Genomic DNA, 21530 nt, shown 5'->3' on the forward strand with positions numbered 1-21530 from the left:
CCAGATGGTCTGAGTCTTCATTCACTTTAAACACTCGTTTTTCTCTGTGTGAGGAGATCTTGGACTCCCCCAATTCTTTTGTGACTTCCAGGCTACCAGCGCCAGCTGACCTACAAGAGGCAAGATGGCTCATACAGTGCTTTTGGGGAGAGGGACTCATCAGGGAGCATGTGGTGAGTGGCTATTTAAAACTGAGTTAGAAAAGTGCTAAGTGTTTGCTAAACGGGGAAAATACACAATTGGCTGGGAAAGAGGAGTAATTTTCCAGCTGCTCTCGTGGTATCACACACAGTGGAGAACAGAAATAGTGCAATAATGTTCAGTGACTGCAGAGCTGCTGTTCAGCGCTGCTGAGTGCTCTGACTACATTAGGAGAGGTGCTGTAGGTGATTCAGGACTCAGGAGCAGTTAGGAGAGTCAAATCTGCAAACAGGTCCAGGCTTCAGGCACAAAAGCTGTAGTTAAGGGTCATATCTGCAACTGGAGTAGCAATTATGGGTATTTAAGCACCTAATTCCATTAGGGAATGGAGTTTTACCTGAAGCACATACAGGGAAACATGCTGTCTCCACAAGTGGCAGAGGCTTCTATCAGGGTAGGTAAAAAACCCATCAAAACCAGCTCAAAACCCCCCCAAAGACATCCTTATACCGTGTGCTTTCCATTCCCTGCTGCATGGAACTGTATGGATTTATGCTCTGGGAATACGTGCAGGACCTTTCAGAGTCCAACAACAGGAGAGCCAGAATTCTGAAACTGCGGGGTCAGTGCTGTGTCCCCCCAAGAGCCCTCGGCCTGCGAGGTTTGTGTGGCATCAGCCCAGCCCCGAGGGCTCAGCTGTGGAGATCCTGGGCTTCTCATTCCTCTGCCTGTGCTGTCAGGTGCCTCCTCCAGCTGCTCCGTGTCTGGGCTTTCACTGATTTCCCTCCCCAGCACATGGCCAGGGAAGCACCACTGCTGCTGCTGCCTCACTCTTCCTAAGATAGGGAACTTTTATCTCAGCTGCGGCATCTCCCAGTCCCTGGATGTGAAATATGGTGACACAGAATTACTCAACACTCGAAAAATCCCCTGCCAGGCAGCAGTGTTTGCTACCCTCCCATTCCTCGGGGGCTTGTAAATGCAATGACTCAATCCCCCAAAGCTGGCCAGTGCTCACACTTGTTGTCAGAGGTTTAGAATTCCAAAAACACTTCTGGTGCTTTCTTAAGTCTTAATTCTGTATAAAGTGTAACATAGCTTCAGGCTTTAGGAAAGGATCTGGGTTTCTTATGTGAAATATATTGATTCTTAGTTTTAAAATATTGATTCTTTGCTTAAAAACTTTAATCATTTGGGCAGATGAGCACCTATCAAAAAGAGCTATATTTCAGAGTGCGCCATAATCATGATAAACACATCTTTGAGTTCTACTTTTCAATTTAGTTTGTTGAACCTTAATCCTTTTCTTATCAAAAGCCTGAACAGTGTTCAGGTGCTTTTATGTCCCATGAACATTTTAACAAAAATATTTAGTGTTTCCAAAAACATTTTTTTAAAAATTTGTGCTTTCTAAGAATGTTAATTTTCACTTACAGATACTTTATTCTGAATTTGTTTTCTCAGGAAAGATGATTAACTCATTTTTACAGGTTAACAGCTTTTGTCCTCAAGTCCTTTGCTCAGTCTCGTGGGTTTATTTTCATTGACCCCAAAGAACTCACAGCTGCCAAAGACTGGATAATCCAGCACCAGAAAGAGGACGGCTCTTTCCCTGCTATGGGCAGGATACTAAACAAGGACATTCAGGTAAAAACCACACAGGATCAATGTGCAGCAAGAGCATTTTTGAAGTTATTATCAAAGCATGAAGCGATGCAATTTGAATATGAATTTTGCACTTGAAAGGCTGGAATGCTGTAGGGGGAACCTGGGACTTCAGTTCAAAAAGGTCTATCAGAAAGTGTCTGTGGGGTGTCCCCAGAGGATGGAAAGCAAGATGTGAAGTCTTACAAAGACTGCATTAAATGTGTCCTCAGGTCGCTGCCAGGGACAGCCGAGTCCTGGGTCCAACCAGTGTGGGCTTGGGTTCCTAAATCTTGTACTCCTTGTGTGCAAAGCAAAAGAAATTTGGTGATGCTTCAGCTTCTCCTCTAGCTCTAACACATCCTTTGTACTGCCTCAAAGTCTTTTTTTTCCTCCAGTGTCCTTTTCTCTAGTTTTCATCCAGTGGTTTGTGTTGTTTGCCCTTCCAGGGTGGGATCCATGGGAAGATCTCCCTGACAGCTTATGTGGTTGCATCTCTTCTGGAAACAGGTGTCACTTCTGAGGTAACAAAAGCTCAGCTAAACAGCTCTAAAAATTCTCTCTCCTCTATTTTTTAAACTTCATTCTGCTGCTGTTTGCCTTCAGAGGTTCTGTGCTCTCTAGAATGACTGACAGCATCCAGGGAAGAGAGGCTGCTGGAAAGCCTTGGGATTATTCTAAAATTAAGGGATCTGTTCTGAAATTGTTCAAGGTGGTCTCCCACCCTTCAACCATCAGTTCATGATTATTCCACCAAGCAAAACACCTCCCTGCAGCCCCATCCCTCAACCTCTCCCAGAAATTACCACAAAAAGCGTTTTCTGCCTTGTAGCTTCAAGCTGTGAGTGCTGCCTGTGCAGATCCTGGGCTCTTGCCTGTAGAGACTCAGAAATCCTGGCTTGGTGCTAAAAGCAGTTTAACTTGGGGATCCAGAGAACTCTTGTGGTCTGGCTTGGCTGCAGTGGCCAAAATGCTACTGCTGTTAGATTACAGTGCCTTTGGAGAGCTGAGCTCCTGCAATGCGCTGGATCGAGGGCTCTGCAGAAAAATGTTTCTGTTCTTTGCAATGAGACAGAGCAGGAACACTGCAAAAAAGAGAAACAGCTCTGTGGGAATGGCCAATTCTGCTGGAAGAAACACCCCAAACTTCCAGTACAGCTGGCATTTTAGGGATTCCTCCTTAAAACTCATGGTAAAACAGTGCTCCTGCCCTCTGATGGGTTTCTGCCAGCATGCAGTTTCGTTAGAATGGAGATGTTTAGATAAGATTATAGTTGCACATTCCCAATAACTAGGACTGGGAAGATGTTCCCTTGCAGATGTTCCCTTGCCCCTCAGCCAAGGGAGAGGGCAGTGGTGGCTGTGCACAGGTAGAACTGCCTGGAAAATGGGAAGAGGAGGGGTAGTGGGTGTTGCAGCATCTCTTGGTGACCTGCTCTCAGACAAAAGGGCCCGTTCAGGCACAACACTGCCATGAGTTTGTGGAGGTGTCAGAACAGCCTGTGCCCATTCAGGAGCTCTGATAACTTCAGCACTCCTCATCCATCCCTGTGGAGCCTGAAGAGTGAGACCAGGCTGCTGTTGCAAGCAGAGCTCACAGAGTAACTTCCTGCCTCCCTGCCAGCAGTGTCCCCCTCTGAGCAGTGATGTGATGCTCTCTCTGGGCTGCTGTGTGTCAAGGCAGCCCCAGAAGTGCAGTTTCTGTGGATCCTAATGGTTTTCCTAGAGGAGATTTGTGAGTGTTCCTAATGATCTTAGCTAGGAAATGAGGAAGGAGAAGGTTAGTGCCACAGGGAAATCAAAGGAAACCAAATTACATCAAGTCCAATTAAATTGTTTCTATAAATTATCAGAGCCACGTTCCTGCATGGTGAGGTCATTGGGGGAGTTAATAAAACATGTTTGTTGGCTGCAGGGACCCCTGGGAACCTTGGCCTTTATTATCCTCTGGCGTCTGCCAGACGCTCCGGAGTGTCAGGAACACAATCAAACCTACAGTACCGAACTCGCCTCTGCCCTGTTCATCTGCTGCCTTGCAGGGACATGGAATTTCTTCAGCTTTAGGGGCAGAAAAGTGTGTCTCAGTGTTAGCATAAATCATTCTTGCTCTGCTGTTTGCTCCTTTTTTTTTTTTAATTTTTGATCCATGGCTTTTCTTAGGGTAAGTATCAGTGCCATTCTGCAGAGAGCAAAATGTATCTTTCCTAATTTATTAGGTTTTGCTGTTGTTTTTTTGTTTGGCCTTTTTGTTGTTGTTTGTTTGTTTTTATGGGAATGATGTAACGAGTAATAAAGCAATTCTATCTTCTGAGACTGGTAAATATGTCTGGGCTCTTTCCCCTGAATGTAGGAAGAAAGAACAGCTGTTGACAAAGCAAAACATTTCCTGGAGTCCAACCTGTACTCAGCAGAAGACCCCTACACGACTGCACTGACTGCCTACGCCCTGACCCTGCTGCACAGCCCCTCTGCGGCCGCGACGCTGCGCAGGATGAACAGCATGGCCATCACCCAAGGTACTGAGCTCCAGCCCTGAGCCTGTCCCCCTGTAGGAACAAGCAAACACAGCCTGAATGCTGGATTTGAGCTCCTGGAGAGGATGGGGCCTGGGGCATGAGGGATTCCTCACGGCACAGTTTGGTTTTGTAAGGCAAGAGCACTCCTGGTTCTCTCTGGAGAGGGCTGAGAGCTCAGCTCCACACGTGCAGCTGATGCTGAGGGAAGGCAAGTGCAGCAGAATCACAGAATATCCTGAACTGGGAGGGATCAACTCATAAATGAATGGCCCACACAGAGATCAGCCCCACAGCCTTGGTGTTCAGCAGCACCATTCTTTAACCAGCAGAGTGATCTCAGGTTGTTCAGAGGCTCTGCAGTGCTCTCCTCGCAGTAACACCTCACGTTCCCAGACAGTGTATTTTAACCCAAAACGCAAGAATTACTTGATTTGTCACATTGAATCATCTTTGTCATTCCAAAGGGAGCCCCTTGCCCAGGGACTGGTTGCCCGAAAGGAGGGACAGCGCAGCTCAGGGCACGGAGCTCCTCTGAGCCGAGGCAAAGGTGGAACCTGACCCTTCCTGTGCACAGAGGCTCAGCTGCACTCCTGCTCTGATAACACACATATTTCACTGCCCTCTTCTCCTAGATGGCTTTACACACTGGAGCCTCACAGGAACCCTTGTCACTGATGAAGACACCTTCATGGGCTTTAATGATGGACTCTCTCAATCAGGTAATCAGGCAGGAACCTGTGGTGCAAAGGCAGGGAAAAGGGAAGGAGCTGCCACACCAGCCTGCATGTATTGCAGTGAATTGTTTATACAATACAAGGAATTCTGGAACTGTCTGAGGAAAGAGAGCTCAGAAAAGGCAGGTAATGTTATGCTGAAGGAATAAATGAGAGAGCAGGTGCAGAGAGGATGGGCTTTTCAGGCCCAGCTGTCTCGTCAGCTTTCACTCCCATTATAAAGACAGAAGAGTGAGAGCCACGTGGGATTCTATCAGGGAGTAATAATTTGAAAGGGAAAACTGAGGGAATGCAAATATATTTCATTTCGGAGCTATTTATCTCTGTTTTTAAATGGACCTAAGGATTGTCACTGACACTTCAGCTGATTTTTCTAGACTTTAATTGTCAAAGCCACAGCAATGATGCTGTAATTTTCAAGCCACTTAAAGCCACGGACTCTTTGGATATGATGCAGGTGCAGCAATGTTCAAGAGGGATCTGACTGGATATTGTATGAAAACCTCAGGACAGGGCAACAGTGTGGGCAGCAGCAGAGTAGAACTGGAGTGGGAGAGGAATTACTTGTGGGACACAGTCAAATAGAAGGGGTTTATCTATTGTGTGAATATCTTTATTATTGGTTACCTATTGTGTGAAGGGAAGCTTATGTTGAAAGCAGAGGTATCTTAGGGAAGTGAAGCATTTTGGGTGCAGACATTTTAACTTCCCTTTCCCTGTGTTTATTTCTACAGACTCTTGACTTTTTAAAATTATTTTTCAGTTAATAAATATTCATAGAGCTATCTCTAGGCCCTTCTGGATTCTCACTTCTAGGTGGTATTTAGATGATTTTATTTAATTCCCCCCTTCTTTCAGTTGTTTCTGCAGAAGTGGAAATGACATCTTATGCCCTTCTGACCTACACACTCCTGGGAGACGTGGCCTCTGCACTCCCTGTAGTCAAATGGCTCTCACAGCAAAGGAATGCACTGGGAGGATTCTCATCTACTCAGGTGGGCTGCCTCTGGAAAAGGTAGCTGGGATGCCTGCATTGTCAATTGATTCAGGAATGCAGTGTAGGAACCCAGAGTGCCCAGAGGATTTCTCTGCCTGTTTTTAAGGGTTCTTACCCCCCTGAACAACACTGTTTTAACCTCCAGCCTAGGAAAAAATTACCAACGAACAGACAACAACTAGAAAATACAGTGGTGTGAATTAAGTGATAGACTACGATGTAAGATTGTCACAGGGTGAAAAATTTAGAGGTTTTGGGCTTCTCTTTGTAGTAAATAGATAAGAGTAAAAAATATCAAAATGGAGGATTGTTGTTGTTCTCTAAACCTTCTTCTCCTCCTTCTACTACTCCATGTTCTGCAGTAAAAGTAGTTTGGAATGATTGGATAGAAAATTCCGCAGTTCCTGCCCGTGTTACTGAATAATTGGTAGGAAAGTGAAAATAATGTACGTTTTTAGTAACCATTGGTTAAAATATCTTTAAAAGGCTGGGTAAATCTTGATAGAGAGCCCTCACTCCTGCTTTCTGTGCTCTATGCTGTACCTGGGTCACACTAGTGGCTCTGTTCCTCTGATAAGACTTAATAAACAACTGTCTGGAAGCATTGAAAACCAAGGAAAAGTCTTGGTTTATCTTTGAAACTTCTTGCAAGGACTTTTAGAAAATTCTCTCCCATCAGGAGGGATTTGATTTATGGCACAGTTCTGTGTCAATGCAGAGTTTCCATCTTCCTGACAGAAATTGTTTGTGTTCTGCTAAGAAGAAAAACTTTCCAGCGCTCTTTACTGCTTCCTTTCTGGACTGGTAATTTGAAAGGAGCCCAGACTTTGTCCTCACAGGTGCTTTGATAGGAAAAGTGAGCAAAACCTGATGTTTCTTTTGCCATGTGAATTATCAAGGAATATTCTGCGTCCTGGAGCCAAGCACAGTTGTTTGGAAGTTTACTGTGCTCCTGTATTCTTCACTGTTCTGATTTCTCCTTCTTCTGACCTCCCAGGACACCTGTGTGGCCCTGCAGGCTCTGGCTGAATATGCCATCCTTTCTTATGTTGGAGGAGTCAACCTGACCATTTCCTTGGCTTCTACTAACCTGGACTACCAGGAGACATTTGAGCTCAACAAGATGAACAAAAAAGTCCTTCAGACTGCAGTGGTAGGTGGACTTGTGCAGGCAGATTTTCAAAGCACGTGAGCTAGGTTCTGAATGAGGGCTTGGATCAGTGATGGTAAAAGCAAAAGTTAAACACTGAGACCTGTGGGGCTCTCTGTGGGTTTGTGGCTGGGTTCTGCTGTGAAGGAGACAGCACTCCAAATTAAAGGCATTTTTCACCATAACCAATGCCTGATGTTCATTTTGGGCTGCTGTTTGTCTCTGCCATTGTAAGTGCAGGTGGTGAAGAGACCAATTCATGTTCATTTCATTTCTGTAGTGTCCTTTGTAAAGATATTTTGTACAGAACAGAGCTAAATCTTATATTAATTTCCATTCTGAGTGCCATGTCTTGTGTGTGTCTCACCTGTGGATTCTCCCCAGATCCCCAGTATTCCAACAGGGCTGTTTGTGAGTGCCAAAGGTGAAGGCTGCTGTCTGATGCAGGTAAGGTTGCCATGGGGCTGGAGAAAGCACGGGAGCAGATGATCTCTGTACTCACAGCCTGTTTGCTGCTTTTGTAATCCCAGTTTGCAGTGAGGAAGGACTTACACTTGGAATTTCTCCCAAAACAGTTCTATGACGTGGTGTTGCTTTAATTTATGGAAGAGAATGCAATAGTGCCAGCTCTGGTACAGCTTATATAGAGATAAAACTATGTGGTAAAGCCTCTGTTGCCTCTGTGCCTGCCATTCCCTCTCTCTGAACAGATCTTGTGTCTGTGCTGGTCTTTATGGGACATTTGCAGGTGCTTTGAAATGCTGGAGTTCTAATAAACCTCCCTCATTTGTTTTGCTTTTTCCTCTTCCTGCTGCAGATTGATGTCACTTACAATGTGCCTGATCCTATTGCCAAACCAGCTTTCCAGCTCCTGGTGAACCTGAAGGAGCCCAAGTCAGAGCAGCACCTCCAAGCCCCAAACCCGCTGCGCTCGGGCTCTGTGGACGAGAACCGCTCCGAAGCCCTGCGCAGGGACAGGGCTCTGGGGGACGACGAGGACCCAGCCTCAGACCAGGACCACCGCGAGTACAAAGTCATCCTGGAGACCTGCACAAGGTAGGAAATGCCAGTCCTGCTCCCCACAGAACGTTTGGTTTGCTGATCAGCCCCTCTGTGCAGGAAAAGCACCGAGTTCTGTCTTGCTGCACTGTCTGGATCTGATGTAGGGTGAGGCAGAACTTTCAGCCACCACAGTGGGTTGTGGGACAGAGTCATTCCATGATCATTCTCGATCATTTCAGTGCTAAGTGTGTATCAAAGGAAGAGAAATAAGAACAACACCTTGAGGTTTTGTCACTGAGTCTCATTATTGCCTCTCCAAACCCTGAAGGTGACAAATGGGATGTCATTTGCTTGTACAAGGATGAAAAGAAAAAGTTCTGGATTATTTTCTTAAAAGTCTCAAAGAGCAAGGTAAATTCAGCTGGTTAACTAATACCTTAATTGTGTCGATAGTTTTATAAATCTTACTGACTTGAGTTTATTATTTGAGCTCCTTAGTGTCCAGTTTTGAACACCAAAAACCTAACAGAAGATGTTTGTTGCCATGGTACGAGTTTGGAATCTATGGTAAAGGCCCAATACATGCAGATATTTGTTAATAAGCTCTCAAAGGCTCATTCCTTATCTCCTTTTTCTATATAAAGAAATGTAAAATAATTTCTAAAGATGCCATAATCCAGAAGTTTCATTTCTAGCTCTCAAAGCACTTTACAGAGACATGAGCAGTTCTGTCACATTTTGTAGATTATGAAACTCAAGTCATTGAGAGAAAACAGCTTGGCTATAGACAAACAGCAGCAAGAATGGTTTCTGACCTGTATTAAATGCTCTTAGATGTTTCTCTTAAACACCCTGGTAGTGCTGCAATCACCAGGGGTTGCTGATCTTTTCACAAAATGTTTGGGTTTTTAGGGAGTTTGTTGGGAATTTGACCCGAGAGAGAGAGAGCCACAAGCAGAGTAAATAAAGAGGGCTCACAGCATCCTGCTGTGCAACAGGAGAAACCATTCCCAAGAAATCAATAACTGATCTGTATGTTTGTGATCTGGAGCACGGCAGGTGGGGGGGGCTGCTGCTTCACTGACCTCCAACACGAGAAGTCCAGTGAATGGCCCAGGTGTGATTTGGGAAAATGGAAAATTCTGGCTCCTCTCTCGGTTTAGTGGGAAACTCTGGCCCCCTTATGAGTTTAATGGAAAATTCTGGCTCCCCTATCAGTTTCTGGCCCCTTCCATCCTGCAGAGGCAAGGCCACAAGACTGCAGACCTGAGCAGAGCTGCAGTGCCCCAGGGGAAGATGAGACCTTTTCCCTGGCCCAGCTTGCCCCTGGCCCACGAGGCCGTGTTGTGGCAGAGGCACTGCCCCCAAGTGCCACCATGTCACTGTGCCAACCTCTTCTCCCTCTGCCCAGGCTCTCAGCCTGTTTTGGGGAGAGGGTAAACTTCTTTCTACAGCCTTGTCAGTGCCTGTAACCGAGGAGGCTGCCCTGCATCAGCACAACCTCTCTGCTGATAGTTCTGAAACTTCTGCCCTGGGAATTGCTGGAGCTAAGGCAGAAATTTGAGAGGAAGCCCAGTGCAAGGAGATGGATTGCTTGGAAAGGAAACAAAAGCAAATGAAATCTTCCTTTCCTCCCCTCCTTCCTGTAATGATTGCTCTCAGCTCCATCATCATCTTGCTCAGGCAATGTGAAGAGAGGAGTGCAGCTAAGGATGACAACTGAGATATTTTGAGCTGAGGGTGTTCTCAGAATGTAATGAAGTGTTGTCATGCTCAGTGACGTCCCTGGGGCATTTTTGAAGGGTTAGGGAGAACACAGGGTGGAAAATAGAAAGCTGTGATATATTACAGAGATTGGGGAAACGCAGGCAAAGGGATCCCGTATGATTTATTAGGGAGTGTGGAGCATGGAGTTAGGTGGGAATCAACAAGGCTTAATGTCTCTGGGAGCCTGGGAGCCCTGAAGAGCCTCACCCAGAGCCAGCTGGCTCTGTCCCCAGGCCACCTCATGCTACTGTGGGCGTTGGGCTGGGGTGTGGCATCCCAGCCTCAGCCAGTTCACCACCCCCTGAGCTGAGGGGGCTCCAGAGAGAGGGGCCCTGCTGGAGCCAGCTCAGAGCTGGCAAATTTGGTCCTGGAAGCTGTGGAACTGTGTTTTTTCAGTGCTGGGCATGAGCTAATGAGCCCTGCTGGGCCCACGCTCAGGTGGTGCACAGCAAACAGGTGAGCTGCCAAGGAGGGAGGGCTGGGAGGGCAGAGAAAAGGAGCCTTGTTCTGGGATTGCAGGAGCTGCATCAGGATGGAGATTCCTCTGCCATGCTGCAAAAAACGAGACCTTTGCAATGGCCCCAGCAGAGTTTCTCCCCTTCCTGTGTGGGGTTTTATCTGTGCACACTTACAACAGCTCAGTTCCAGTGGGTTTTCTGAGTTTTCAGTTATACTCTGGAGGATGGCATAGGCAGTGAACTCTTTAACACCAGTAAAGAGGCAGTGACTTTGCTGACTTGTTAGCAAAAGCCCTTTTCTCAGAGTCAATTAGGGGTGAAACAACCGTTTATGAAACCCCAGGACTGAATGACCTTGCCTGGTGTTGGGAATTAACATCCCTCTCCCACCACAGTCCATCTACAGCCCTCCTCTTGGGGTGGAACAGAAGTTTCCTCTACTCCAAGGGTTTTTTTCCTCTTGCCAAGCGCATTTTCTCAGTGATGAATTGAAAAAGAAAGCAAGGAGCCCCAGAGGAGCTGCATCCCTCTGCTTTTCTGCCTCTGTGTGCCAGGACACCTCCTACACCTCTATCCTCTGTGAGCTGGGCATAATTTTGTTAAATAAAAGCAGAAAAGGGGATTTTTAAAAACCAAATAATCTGGCCTTCTACAAGCCCTTCAACGAAGAGAGTCTTTTAATGGGTTTTTTTTCTTCTGAAGCTGGTTTCTCCATTCTAAGTCGTCCATTCGTTGAGCTGGATCTTGAGCTTGTTCCCACTTTCTCTCTTTTTGTTCCCATTTTCTCTCTTTTTGTTCCCATGGGAAGATGGCTGCACTCTGGATCCTCGAACATGGCTGTGCTGGAAGTGCCTTTGTTCTCGGGGTTTCGGGCAGATATTGAGAGCCTGGAGCAGGTAAGGGGATGCAATGGGAGTGCAGGGCTGGGATGTGGATCTTAACTGGGAGGGGCTCCCTTCAAGGGACAGGAGGAGGCCACTGAACGTCAGAGCACTGCTGAAAAGATGCAATTAAAATTGGGAAGGGGGAGGAAGAGATTTCACATGTCAAAAAGTCTCTGAAATGAGTGAACAGACGTCCTGAGCAGGCTGAGCAAACCCAGCCTGGCCAAGCCAAGGTTTTCCTGAGCCAGTGCACAGTAATTAACTGAGACCCTTCGGAAAAGCTGAAGTGCAAATGTGCTCTAACAGGAGCTGTTTATGGCTGCTTAGTGGGCTGTGTTATCTCCAACATCTGGATCCCATTTCTTTGGAGGCTCTGTGTCTTGGAATTTTTTGCCCTTTTTTTTCCCCCCCTTCTCTCTGGGAGAACATCGTGTTTCCTGCAGCCAAGCTGAGGTGGACAGAATGTGCCTGTGCCCAGCCAGCCCTTTAGGGCAGATGAACTGTAATCTTGAGCTTTGCTTTATGTTTGTGGAAGCATTGCATTCATTACAACCCATAACATTTCGTGGAACATTGCAGTTGCTGGTGGGGTGAGTGTGGCAAAGATTTATTTTTTTTTAAAGGCTGTTTAACTAAAGAGGTGTAAAATCTTTGCATCCTTGAGAGCTGGTGAAGAGCTAAAAAATATTTTGCTTCTAAAAGATCTCTTCTGTTAATAACTTCATCTCATTATATTGGGAAGGGGAAAGAATTTTTAAGTAGAATGATTGTGAAGTTTAATTTGATATCCTGATTCAAGGAGGAGTGTACATTGCTTTATCTTCTCTAGGATTTAACTTGATTTGGCTATTTTATAATTGAAACACCATTGCATTTTCTTGGAGGAAAAAGCCCTCTGGAGGGGTTTACAGTCCATGTCAGAAGCTGCTGTCAAGATGTCTCCTGGGGTGTCCCTGAAGCCACAGAAATTTCTGTATCAGTCCCTGAGAAGGAGTTGCATCCTTTCAGAACTGGGGATCAGATATGAAATTATTCCTACAAAGAGAAAAACTGAAGTTATTTGTATCAGTTCACAAGCTGCACATGGAGAAATCTGTTTTCAAATCCAAGCATGTAAAACAGATCAGTTTTTATTTGCCTTTGAGTCTGATATTTTCTCTCATGCAACAAACTGAATATGGCTGTTCAGGTGGGGCAAGGCCAGGAGTAGGAGCTCCCCAGTATCCCCATGGGAAGAGAAAGGGGGAAAATTAGGTGAGGGGGCCTGCAGTGGGCTTGGTTCCTGTTTTCTCTCCTCTGCTGAAGGTGCTGGGGTGGCAGTTGTGTGTAGTGCTGTCAAAGAAGTTCTTTCATAGTCATTCATGTAAAAAATAGCAGAAAAAATATGGATGAAAACCTGGCTTAGAACCAGAGAGAGCTCAAAGCGGGCCAGGAGAAGAACAACAGGATATCTTTATGGTGTTAAACGTATGGAATGTTCTACAAGCAGAGGGAAAGGGTCGAAAGAGAGAGCATGAAGGGGTTTTCATTGCAGAAGAACAGGAAAGTTGTTAAGGAACATATCCCTGTACACCTTGTCTTTTTTTTTCTCTGCAGTGGGCTAAGAAGAAATGACAAATTTGGGTGAATGTCTCCATTCCTGGTGTCAGCAGGGAACAGAGTTGAGGGTTTCTAGGCTGAGGAAGCAGAGAAGGTCCCACATGCCCTTGTGTTACTGTCCCTGAACACTTTCCCCTTTGCCAGGGCAGCTCTGCTCTGGGGCTGGTGACACGGCTGGGCCAGACACTGAAGTCCCAGGGAAGGGCTTGGGAACCAAACAGGCTCAGTTTGTGTTGAGTTGCTGCTCAGAGGCTGCTGTGTGCAGCCCCTCCTGTGCTGTGTGCGATGGTTTGTGTGTTCTGAGCAGAGAAACACTGAGAATAATTGGGAATAAATGATCAGTGTGAGGATATGCTGTCTTCAAGGGACACTGATTCTGGTACCCCAACGAACTGGCTGTGTGATGTCTCAAAACACTTCTGTTTGCAGTAGATCCCAGAATGGTTCGGGTTGGAAGGGACCTTAAAGCCCATCCAGTACCACTCCCTGCCATGGGCAGGGACACCTCCCACTGTCCCAGGCTGCTCCAACCTGGCCTTGGACACTTCCAGGGATGGGGCAGCCACAGCTGCTCTGGGCACCCTGTGCCAGGATCTCACAGCCAAGAATTTCTGTCGTATGTGTGTGAGCCCAGAGGGCTCTGCTGTTCCCATAACCAGATCAGAATCGCCTCCTTTGGAAAGAGGGAGATTTTCCTAAATTGGGAATGATTTTGCATCTTCAAGAGGGAATGTTCCCCTTGAAGAGCTGAATTCCGTGGGGTTTTTATTGCAGAGATCCTTTTGCATCTCTAAAAATGAAATGTGGTGACAAAGCTCAAGCACATCTATAGACAGGCAGTGAAGGTGCAGATACAACCCCACCTGCACATTCACCTCTGCTGTGGGACTGGGGAGAAGAGAAAGGGCTGGGGGGACCTCAGAGCCCCTTCCAGACCCTAAAAGGGCTCCAGGAGAGCTGGAGAGGGTCTTGGGATAAGGGATGGAGGGACAGGACACAGGGAATGGCTTCCCAGTGCCAGAGGGCAGGGCTGGATGGGATCTTGGGCAGGAATTGTTCCCTGGGAGGGTGGGCAGGCCCTGGCACAGGGTGCCCAGAGCAGCTGGGGCTGCCCCTGGATCCCTGGCAGTGCCCAAGGCCAGGCTGGACATTGGGGCTTGGAGCAGCCTGGGACAGTGGGAGGTGTCCCTGCCCATGGCAGGGGTGGAACAAGAAGATCTTTAAGATCCTTTCTAACCCAAACCATTGTGCTTTCTTCACGGCTGCCAACCATGGACCCAACATGAAACTCACCCACTGAAGCCCCAGGATAGTTCCACCATATATTTTGGACACCACCTTGAGCAGAGGCAAGTCCCATCCTTGCCCCTGCTGCCTTTTCCCTGCCACCCCAGCCGTTCCCTGCCCTGCTGTGGAGGGGCTGGGCTGTAAATCAGGATTTTCCCTGCCAGGGGAGCAGGGTGGGAGCAGCCCCACGTGCAGCCCCGGGGCAGCGCTGCTTAATGAGCGCTCTGTGCACACCCCGGGCAGCCCGGCCACAAATCCTCCTAATAATGCTGGGTGTCGACAGGGTCGGGAGGTCACCCCGGGCTGGGATATATCAAACCTCACCAGAAAAAACGCAGCTTTAGCTGAGCTGAGCAGTTCCCGGTGGCGCCGGCGTCTCCGAGCCCTCATAAAAGGACTGTCTGCAGCCATCGACTGCTGAGTAATAACAGCCACCATCAGGCCCCTAAAATTATAAGGACAAATTAAATTGGCCCTTTCCATATTGTGTGGGACTTAAACACATGTTCCTTGGTTTGTTACAGGAATAGCAGGAAGCTGGGGAGCAGGGTTTTACAAGTAGGAGCACTCTGCCGAGGGGAGTCACAGCTAAAGCTGCTGGTGGCAGGTTTGGGCAAATGTCAGTGGGAATGCTGCTTGTTTCATGTCATTCTAAATAATAATAATAGTAATAATTATTATTATAATGATGATGATAATAATAATGATTTGTTCCCCTTTCCGCAGAGATTTTAGCCTGAGATCTCAAAATAACTTAAGAATGTTAAAAAACAAATAAAAACCTCAGAAGAATATCCCTACATTGCAAATGGGATTGTCTGACAGAGGTTGAAGTAATGGGACAGTTTGGAGAATAGAATTATAGAATAGAGTGCTCTGGCCCTTTCTTGGCTCCCCAAACTTTGATTAAAACACAGAAGTCCTTTTCCACAGACCCTCATCCTCCCCAGCTTTAGGATTAGATGTTTTCCACGTGACAGATGCATTCTAAATACAAATTATCAAAATAGTAATGCTTGATCAAGCAGGACAGTCATGGTATTGAGATGTTCCAAATGCAGAAATCATAGGAGGAACTTCTGGAGAATTGAAAATAAAAGTTTGGAGATGTGGGAAGTGCCCTTAGATCGTGTCCAGATGTTCCTTAGGTGTGCAGATAAAAAGCAGAAGAGGTGAGTCTGCAGGCCTGCCTGGTACAATGCAAATCCCAAATCCCTGGGCCTTGAAGGGAGAGAAGATGAGGAGCAGAGGCCTGGCCTGACCCCATTTGTCAAAAGGGAGGGTGCCTGGGGCTCTTTCAAATGGCTGCTCTTTTCAAATGTGAGGATTAATTTTCTTGGCAGAAGAATGTTTTGGATTTTTCAGCTGGTGGGAGGAGGGGACCTTCAATACCCGGTGCGATCCAGCAGCGAGGTTCCCTGGTGGTCTGAGGGGGTGTAACTGAGAGACTTTATTGAGTGGTTTGGGGTCTCTGAGGTCTTGCCTTGGTACTGAAAACAGTCTGGGAGCTGCTCGATGAGATTATGGATGAGGTGTCAGCAGAGCCCCAGGGGGATAAATGCCCTGGGGACAAGGAAGAGCCCTCAGCTGATGCTCCTTGCAAGAATTCCTCAGCAGTACACAGGGAAGGACACAGGTGGCTTTTACCCCTGACAGTAACTTCAATCTCTTTGCATCCTTTTCCAGCAGAAGAAATCGCTGGAGTTCAGTTTCTGATCAGTTTTCTAAGCAGTCTGAAATCTTTCTTATTCTCTCATGTCTACCTGTTTTCTATAAAATGAGATTAAACATGTTGGCTTATTTTCTTTTACCCCCAGTTATTGATGAACAAGCAGATTGGGTTAAAAAGATATGAAGTGGATGGAAGAAAAGTCCTATTTTATTTTGATGAGGTAATGACTATTTTTCTTATAATTATATTGGATTTTACTGAAAGGCAAATGATAGGGGATGAGGCACAGGCAGAGTGTTGGGGTCCCTCAGGGGTGAGGATCACTCTGCAGCTTTAACTGGCCGGTGCCTGAGCCTCTTTTGCTGCAGGTGTTGTTGTGGTTTTGGTTGGAAACCAAAGTCTAATAGAAGCAGGGGATTCACTTCAGCCCATGGAGTGGTTTTGGGTATATATCACTTAGTTTTTTGCCTCAAAATAATGTCACTTGAAGGTACAACTAGCATTGCTAAAAGCAGAATAATTAAGTCTCACAGCACAGACCTGAGAGTGGAAGGTGAGATCTCTCTTGCCTTGGTCAGCAGCAGGGAATTGTCTGGTGGTTGTGGGCAAGCCAGGGAACACAGCTGGAACACCAGGTCTGCCATTGCTCTGTTTTAAAGGTCAGCAAAGCATCCTGGTTTAGTTCATCCAGTTTGGCTTTAATTCATTATCTCTGTCCCTACACTTGGAGTACTGGAGGTGTCTTTGTGCATGGTGTGTTACTTTGGGGCACGTGCTGCATTCATTTGTCTCTCTCTTCACTTCAAGTGTAATTTTTGAGTCTTTCACACTGTTTCACACAGATTCCCAGCCAGTGCATGACCTGTGTGAAGTTCCAAGCTTTCAGAGAGCACATAGTTGGGAAAACAGCCCCTGTTCCTATCAAAGTGTACGATTACTACGAGCCAGGTTTGTGCCTGTTTGCCTTTGATCCCTGCTGGCACTGGAGCTCCAGGCAGGAGGCTCAGCTGTGATTTCTCCTCCTTGCTGCAGCTTTTGAAGCAACTCGTTTCTACAACGTGAGCGAGAACAGCCCCTTGGCCCGGGAGCTCTGCGATGGCCCAACCTGCAACGAGGTGGAAAGCTCAGCCAGCCAGTGGGTTGGTGAGTTACCCCAAAGCCACACAGATCTTTCGGAAAAATGGGACCCACAGGTGTTCTGAACCCAAAATTATGTTGACAGGAATGTTCTGTTCCGCTCTCTGTGTTCGTGGAAGCTGCACAATGGTTTGGGGGGTTGCAGTATTAAAGTGATGATAAAGACCAGTGGTGCTCTGCAGGCACCAAAGTGACTGTGATTTGCCTCGGAGGCAAGGTAAAATGTCTGACTCTGGAAGAACCTGCACAAAGGGAGATGTGTCAGTAAAAAAAGAGGTGAAAACTCTTTACCATGCAATTTGGTTTTCTTTCTCTCCAATGTTTTGCAATGGGGTTCCACAATTAACTGTAGGGGGTTTGAACAATTTCATGCATCGGTGAGAGGAATAACTTTCCCCAGAAACTGTGTGTTCCTTTCTGTGCTCTGTGGCCTAAAAATAGGTGCTTTATCCCAAGTCTGGAAGCTGTTGCACCATGGCTCTTTCAGAAAGGCAACTTTGTTCCCAGAGCTTGTAATTCTATCAAGTTTGTAAATTCATAATAGAAATCACAGGGAATGCAAACATGAAAACTGACATCAGTGAAATGTTTCCATTCCGCCTTCCCCGTGCTATGCAAAACTGACTGGTTTTGTTTAATTCCCAGGCTTTGTGCACTCTGGCCCTTGCAACAACATCTTTGGCTGCCTGGAGGACGAGTACTTTGAGCAGTGCCTGTGCTCGCGGGACTGCGGCTACGACGGGGAGCCCGTGTGCGGCTCCGACGGGCACATCTACCCCAACCACTGCCAGATGGAAGTGGCATCGTGCAGGAACAACACCAGGATAGAGCAGATGCCCATGTCTCAGTGTTCTGTCTGTAAGTTTCATTCACTTCCCTTTTCTGTCACGGTCCAGTGGCAGAGGAGTTACAAATCCTCATCCGGGCAAGTTAATATTCCGTGCCTGTGGTAGGGAAAGGAGGAGAATTCCAAACTTCCCCTGTGTTATTTTGCTGTTCGTACTACAGGAGGTTAAGTGGTAAGAGCAGCTGCTTTTCAGCTTGAAATAGCTGGTTTTCTGTTCTTATGAATACAAGTTTTACCAATCAGAATGAATTGAAGAGAAAATTAGTGATACTGTTTGATCTGAAGTGAATACTCCTGGATAAAAATTAAATCCATGAAATGTAGCATTCTTTGGAGATCCTGCATGGGCTTTCAAGGTGTGTAGTATAATGGCTCAGGGAACTGAGTATGCCACTTCTGGAAAGGCAAATGTTTCCTAGAGATGCATTAACAAATTATGTGACCAATGAGTTTCTTTTTCTTTATATTTGCAGCCAAGAATTTGCCAGAAGAAAGGGACACACACTCCCACACAGCTGAGCAGCCCAGTGTTCCCCAGACTCCAGCAGGTAATGCAATATTTCTGTATTTATCCAAAGGCTTTTTCTTTAGCAAGGTTAAAGCTTCTCCTATCCCTGTAAAAGTACAGGTGGCTCTCAAGCACATTTTAAGCAAAGATGCTGAATTTTTCCATCTAATAGAAAAGATAGAATATTCAGAAATCAGAAAAAAAATGAAGAAGTCAAGGAAACTGAGGATGAGAACTAGTCAGTAGCAGACAGCTCTCCTAGCCCTTTTCCTTTCAGGAAATCTTGAAAGAATCCTTCTCAGTTCAGCACCTGCAAGATTTAGATAATTGCTTGTGGGAATGGGTAACCAACCCTCCTATTTTCTCAGCCTTGCTGTGTTTGAACAACACACTGTGATCTTTTCTTCCACTGTTAAGCTGGGAAGATCCCATTTCAAACCAGGCTGATGTAATGTGTTCCAACAAACAACTGAGCAGGACGTGACAACAGCCCAAACCACTGCAAGGACTCGAATCCAGGTGGATTAACTTTGTCCCTGAAGTTCTGTGCAAAAATGGAGCTGGCAGTCTTGGTTCTCTCAGAGCTGCTGTTTGGAATAAAGGGCCTTAGTGAACAAAAATATTAAGGTCAGTAGATGGAGTAGCCAGGAATTTGGCTGCTCATTTTATTTGGTGCTTATGTTCATGCACTTTTTTCCAAGACTCACGTCGAACTGGCTCATGGCTCACAATGAATCTCACCAAGAAGCAGTGGAGGGTCAATAGAATAGCTTGTTTCATGCTGTTTCTAGTAAATAAACTGGGCTAGATTTTTCCTGGCTGCTTTCCAGTCATTAATTTTCCCCCGGCCACCAACTCTCCCAACAAATCGGTAAAACCAGTTTAATTCTTCAGGAGAAGCCTCTGTGCCTCCTCATGTCCTCCTTGTGCCCCAGAGTCAGACTAACACATGTCCAGCATGAGACACCATCCTGTTCTTTCCTTTCTGGACAGCAGCTGAGGGACAGTTCTCTTCTCAAGGTGTACAAACACTGTGGATATCCCATTATGACAGTTTCTATAGGTCATTCAGTCTTAGTGTTTAATGTCTCTACTATTTCCCATCCCTTTTTTATTCCTGGACTTATTGTGAATATATCTGTATCTATATCTTGTTGCCTTTTATTCCATGCACACACCATGTGCTCAGCATGGAAACTCTGCAATCTGAACCCTTTCAAGCAGCATTCCCAACCTGTTCCGTTTGGGCACTGCTGGAAGGCGAGGCCGTACCGAGGTCGACAAAATGGGGCTGCCATTTACGTTATTTTCAAATAGAAATGTGATAGTGAAAATATGATTACCTGGAGGGAAAAAATTATGGAATTTGATGGCAACTCACAATCCAAAAAATGTTCAGAACAGAATTTCTGAAATTATCTATGTTAAAGTCAAAGGAAAATCCCCCTGGGGTTTCTGTTCTGAATGGACAGAAAAAGCACTGGCTCAGAAGGAGCAAAAGGGGAAAACCTGATCATTTTGTGTGGCATTGTTACGCAGATTTTAGATGGACAAACCCCCAAGTGCCATAAGGGTGCTCTTCAAAGCAGGAGCACTTAGAGCTGGCTTTGTCTTGGGATCTGGGAGTGCCCAAATTTTTGGGCAGGAAGATGCTGAGCTGGGAGCAGCCATGGCAGAGTGAGCATTCAGGAATAAAACTGACTAAATCCTGCACCAGGAAAAGGGCCCAGCATGTGATTTTCATTAATCCTTCGGGCTCCTCTCGGGTCAAGCACACGGGACATGAATCAAAGTGCAGCAGATGAATGAGCCCCTCCTCACACACGCTCTCCTGGGCTCGGTGCTGCTGGAGCATGTGATCGGGTTAAGTCGGCTCAGGCGCTCCAGCGAGGGCTCTGCTGAGCCGTGCCTAAATCTGTGATTTCCTAAAAGGATGCAAAACTCCAGGAGCCAAATCAAGCTTAGGGCAGGTTGGTGTAAAACCACCTGGGTGTGTTAACCTGCAGGAAATGCCACGTTCTCAGAGAAGCTCGTGGTGTTTGTGTTGTCTGGAAGCCCCCTGTGTTTGCCATGAGACTTGTGCAGCTCAGCTTGGGCTGAAGGATGCTTTAATTGAGGTCTTGTCCCTGTTACCCAGCAGTGGGAACAAGCAGCTGCCTCCCAGCAATCAGTAGGAATTTCAGGATGTGTCGGGGCTCCCTCTGGCACATGCAGACCCACAGTGAAGTTCCACACATGCCAGTGGGTTTGCTGGAATAAACTCCAGCTGTTCAAGGTGAGCAATTGAACAGGAAAAGAACCCTGAAGGATCCAGATGCAATGTTGTTGCTGTTGTCAGAACATTTTAAGATGCCTTCCCAAAGCCTGCAGCGAGGCAGAGTGGCTGAGGTTTGACCCTAAAACTGCAGCCTTTTTTTGTACGGATGGGTGGGATCCTCTTTGCACCTGTAGCTCCTCGTGATTGAGAGGGAAGCTTGCAGGGTGACAGGACTCAGCTGAAATAACTCCTGTGTTAATCCCCTTCCTCAGCTATTCCTTCTCACAGGTGAATTACTGAGTTTCAAAAGGGTGGACCAGGATTTTGATGAGTAGCATGGACCCAGCTCTGGCTCAGCATTGAAGCTGCGCTCCTGTGCCTTCACAGCCTGCCGCAGTCTTTGTTTGGATTGACAACCCTGGAGGAGGAGCTGAGTTATTATCTTGAGTATCAAAATCTCACTAAATTTCTGACTGTGGCTTTCCTGAGATCATTGTCACTCTTGGCCGCAAGGATCTGGGTGGATTTCAGAGCCTGTGGGATCCCCAATAGCTCTGATAGCACCTCTCTGATGATGTGGTGCTTTGATTGCTTCCACAGATCATTAACTCTCTGAAACTGCCTCAATCTCCTCTGCCAAAGGCACTCAAAGCACAGCCAAGGTACAGCCACCAATGTTGGAGGACACTATGTTGACATCACAGTGATGTGATTCTGCATGGATTTGGTGGAAAACAATGTCCAAGTGTGTGAGGCAGCACTACTGGGGGTATCAGTGCTGCTGTGAGCAGGAAGCCCCCCCAGGCTCAGCTCTCTGGCCCCCAGCCCTCTCCCCACAGCCGTGTCCTCTGCACAGTTTTGCTCCAGCAACTAGAAGGGCCCATGGCTGGAACTGGAAGAAAATTCTAGGTGGAATTGTGGAATTGGTGG

The 21530-nt window shown here is 46.6% G+C and overlaps 1 protein-coding gene across 1 annotated transcript in view; it reads left to right on the plus strand.

The window, feature by feature from the left end:
- Window positions 1-21530, plus strand: part of CPAMD8 (C3 and PZP like alpha-2-macroglobulin domain containing 8) — a 54629-nt gene that overhangs the window by 26780 nt on the left and 6319 nt on the right. Inside the window, 15 exon segments of the mRNA XM_039566106.1 lie at window positions 92-173; window positions 1632-1788; window positions 2235-2309; window positions 4136-4301; window positions 4934-5020; window positions 5894-6030; window positions 7030-7185; window positions 7567-7629; window positions 8000-8238; window positions 11218-11305; window positions 15997-16071; window positions 16694-16799; window positions 16884-16994; window positions 17634-17846; window positions 18309-18383. Of these exon segments, the coding sequence (XP_039422040.1) occupies window positions 92-173; window positions 1632-1788; window positions 2235-2309; window positions 4136-4301; window positions 4934-5020; window positions 5894-6030; window positions 7030-7185; window positions 7567-7629; window positions 8000-8238; window positions 11218-11305; window positions 15997-16071; window positions 16694-16799; window positions 16884-16994; window positions 17634-17846; window positions 18309-18383 (1830 nt within the window).

Source organism: Corvus cornix, chromosome 28, assembly GCF_000738735.6.
Source record: "Corvus cornix cornix isolate S_Up_H32 chromosome 28, ASM73873v5, whole genome shotgun sequence".
Lineage (NCBI taxonomy): Eukaryota > Metazoa > Chordata > Aves > Passeriformes > Corvidae > Corvus > Corvus cornix.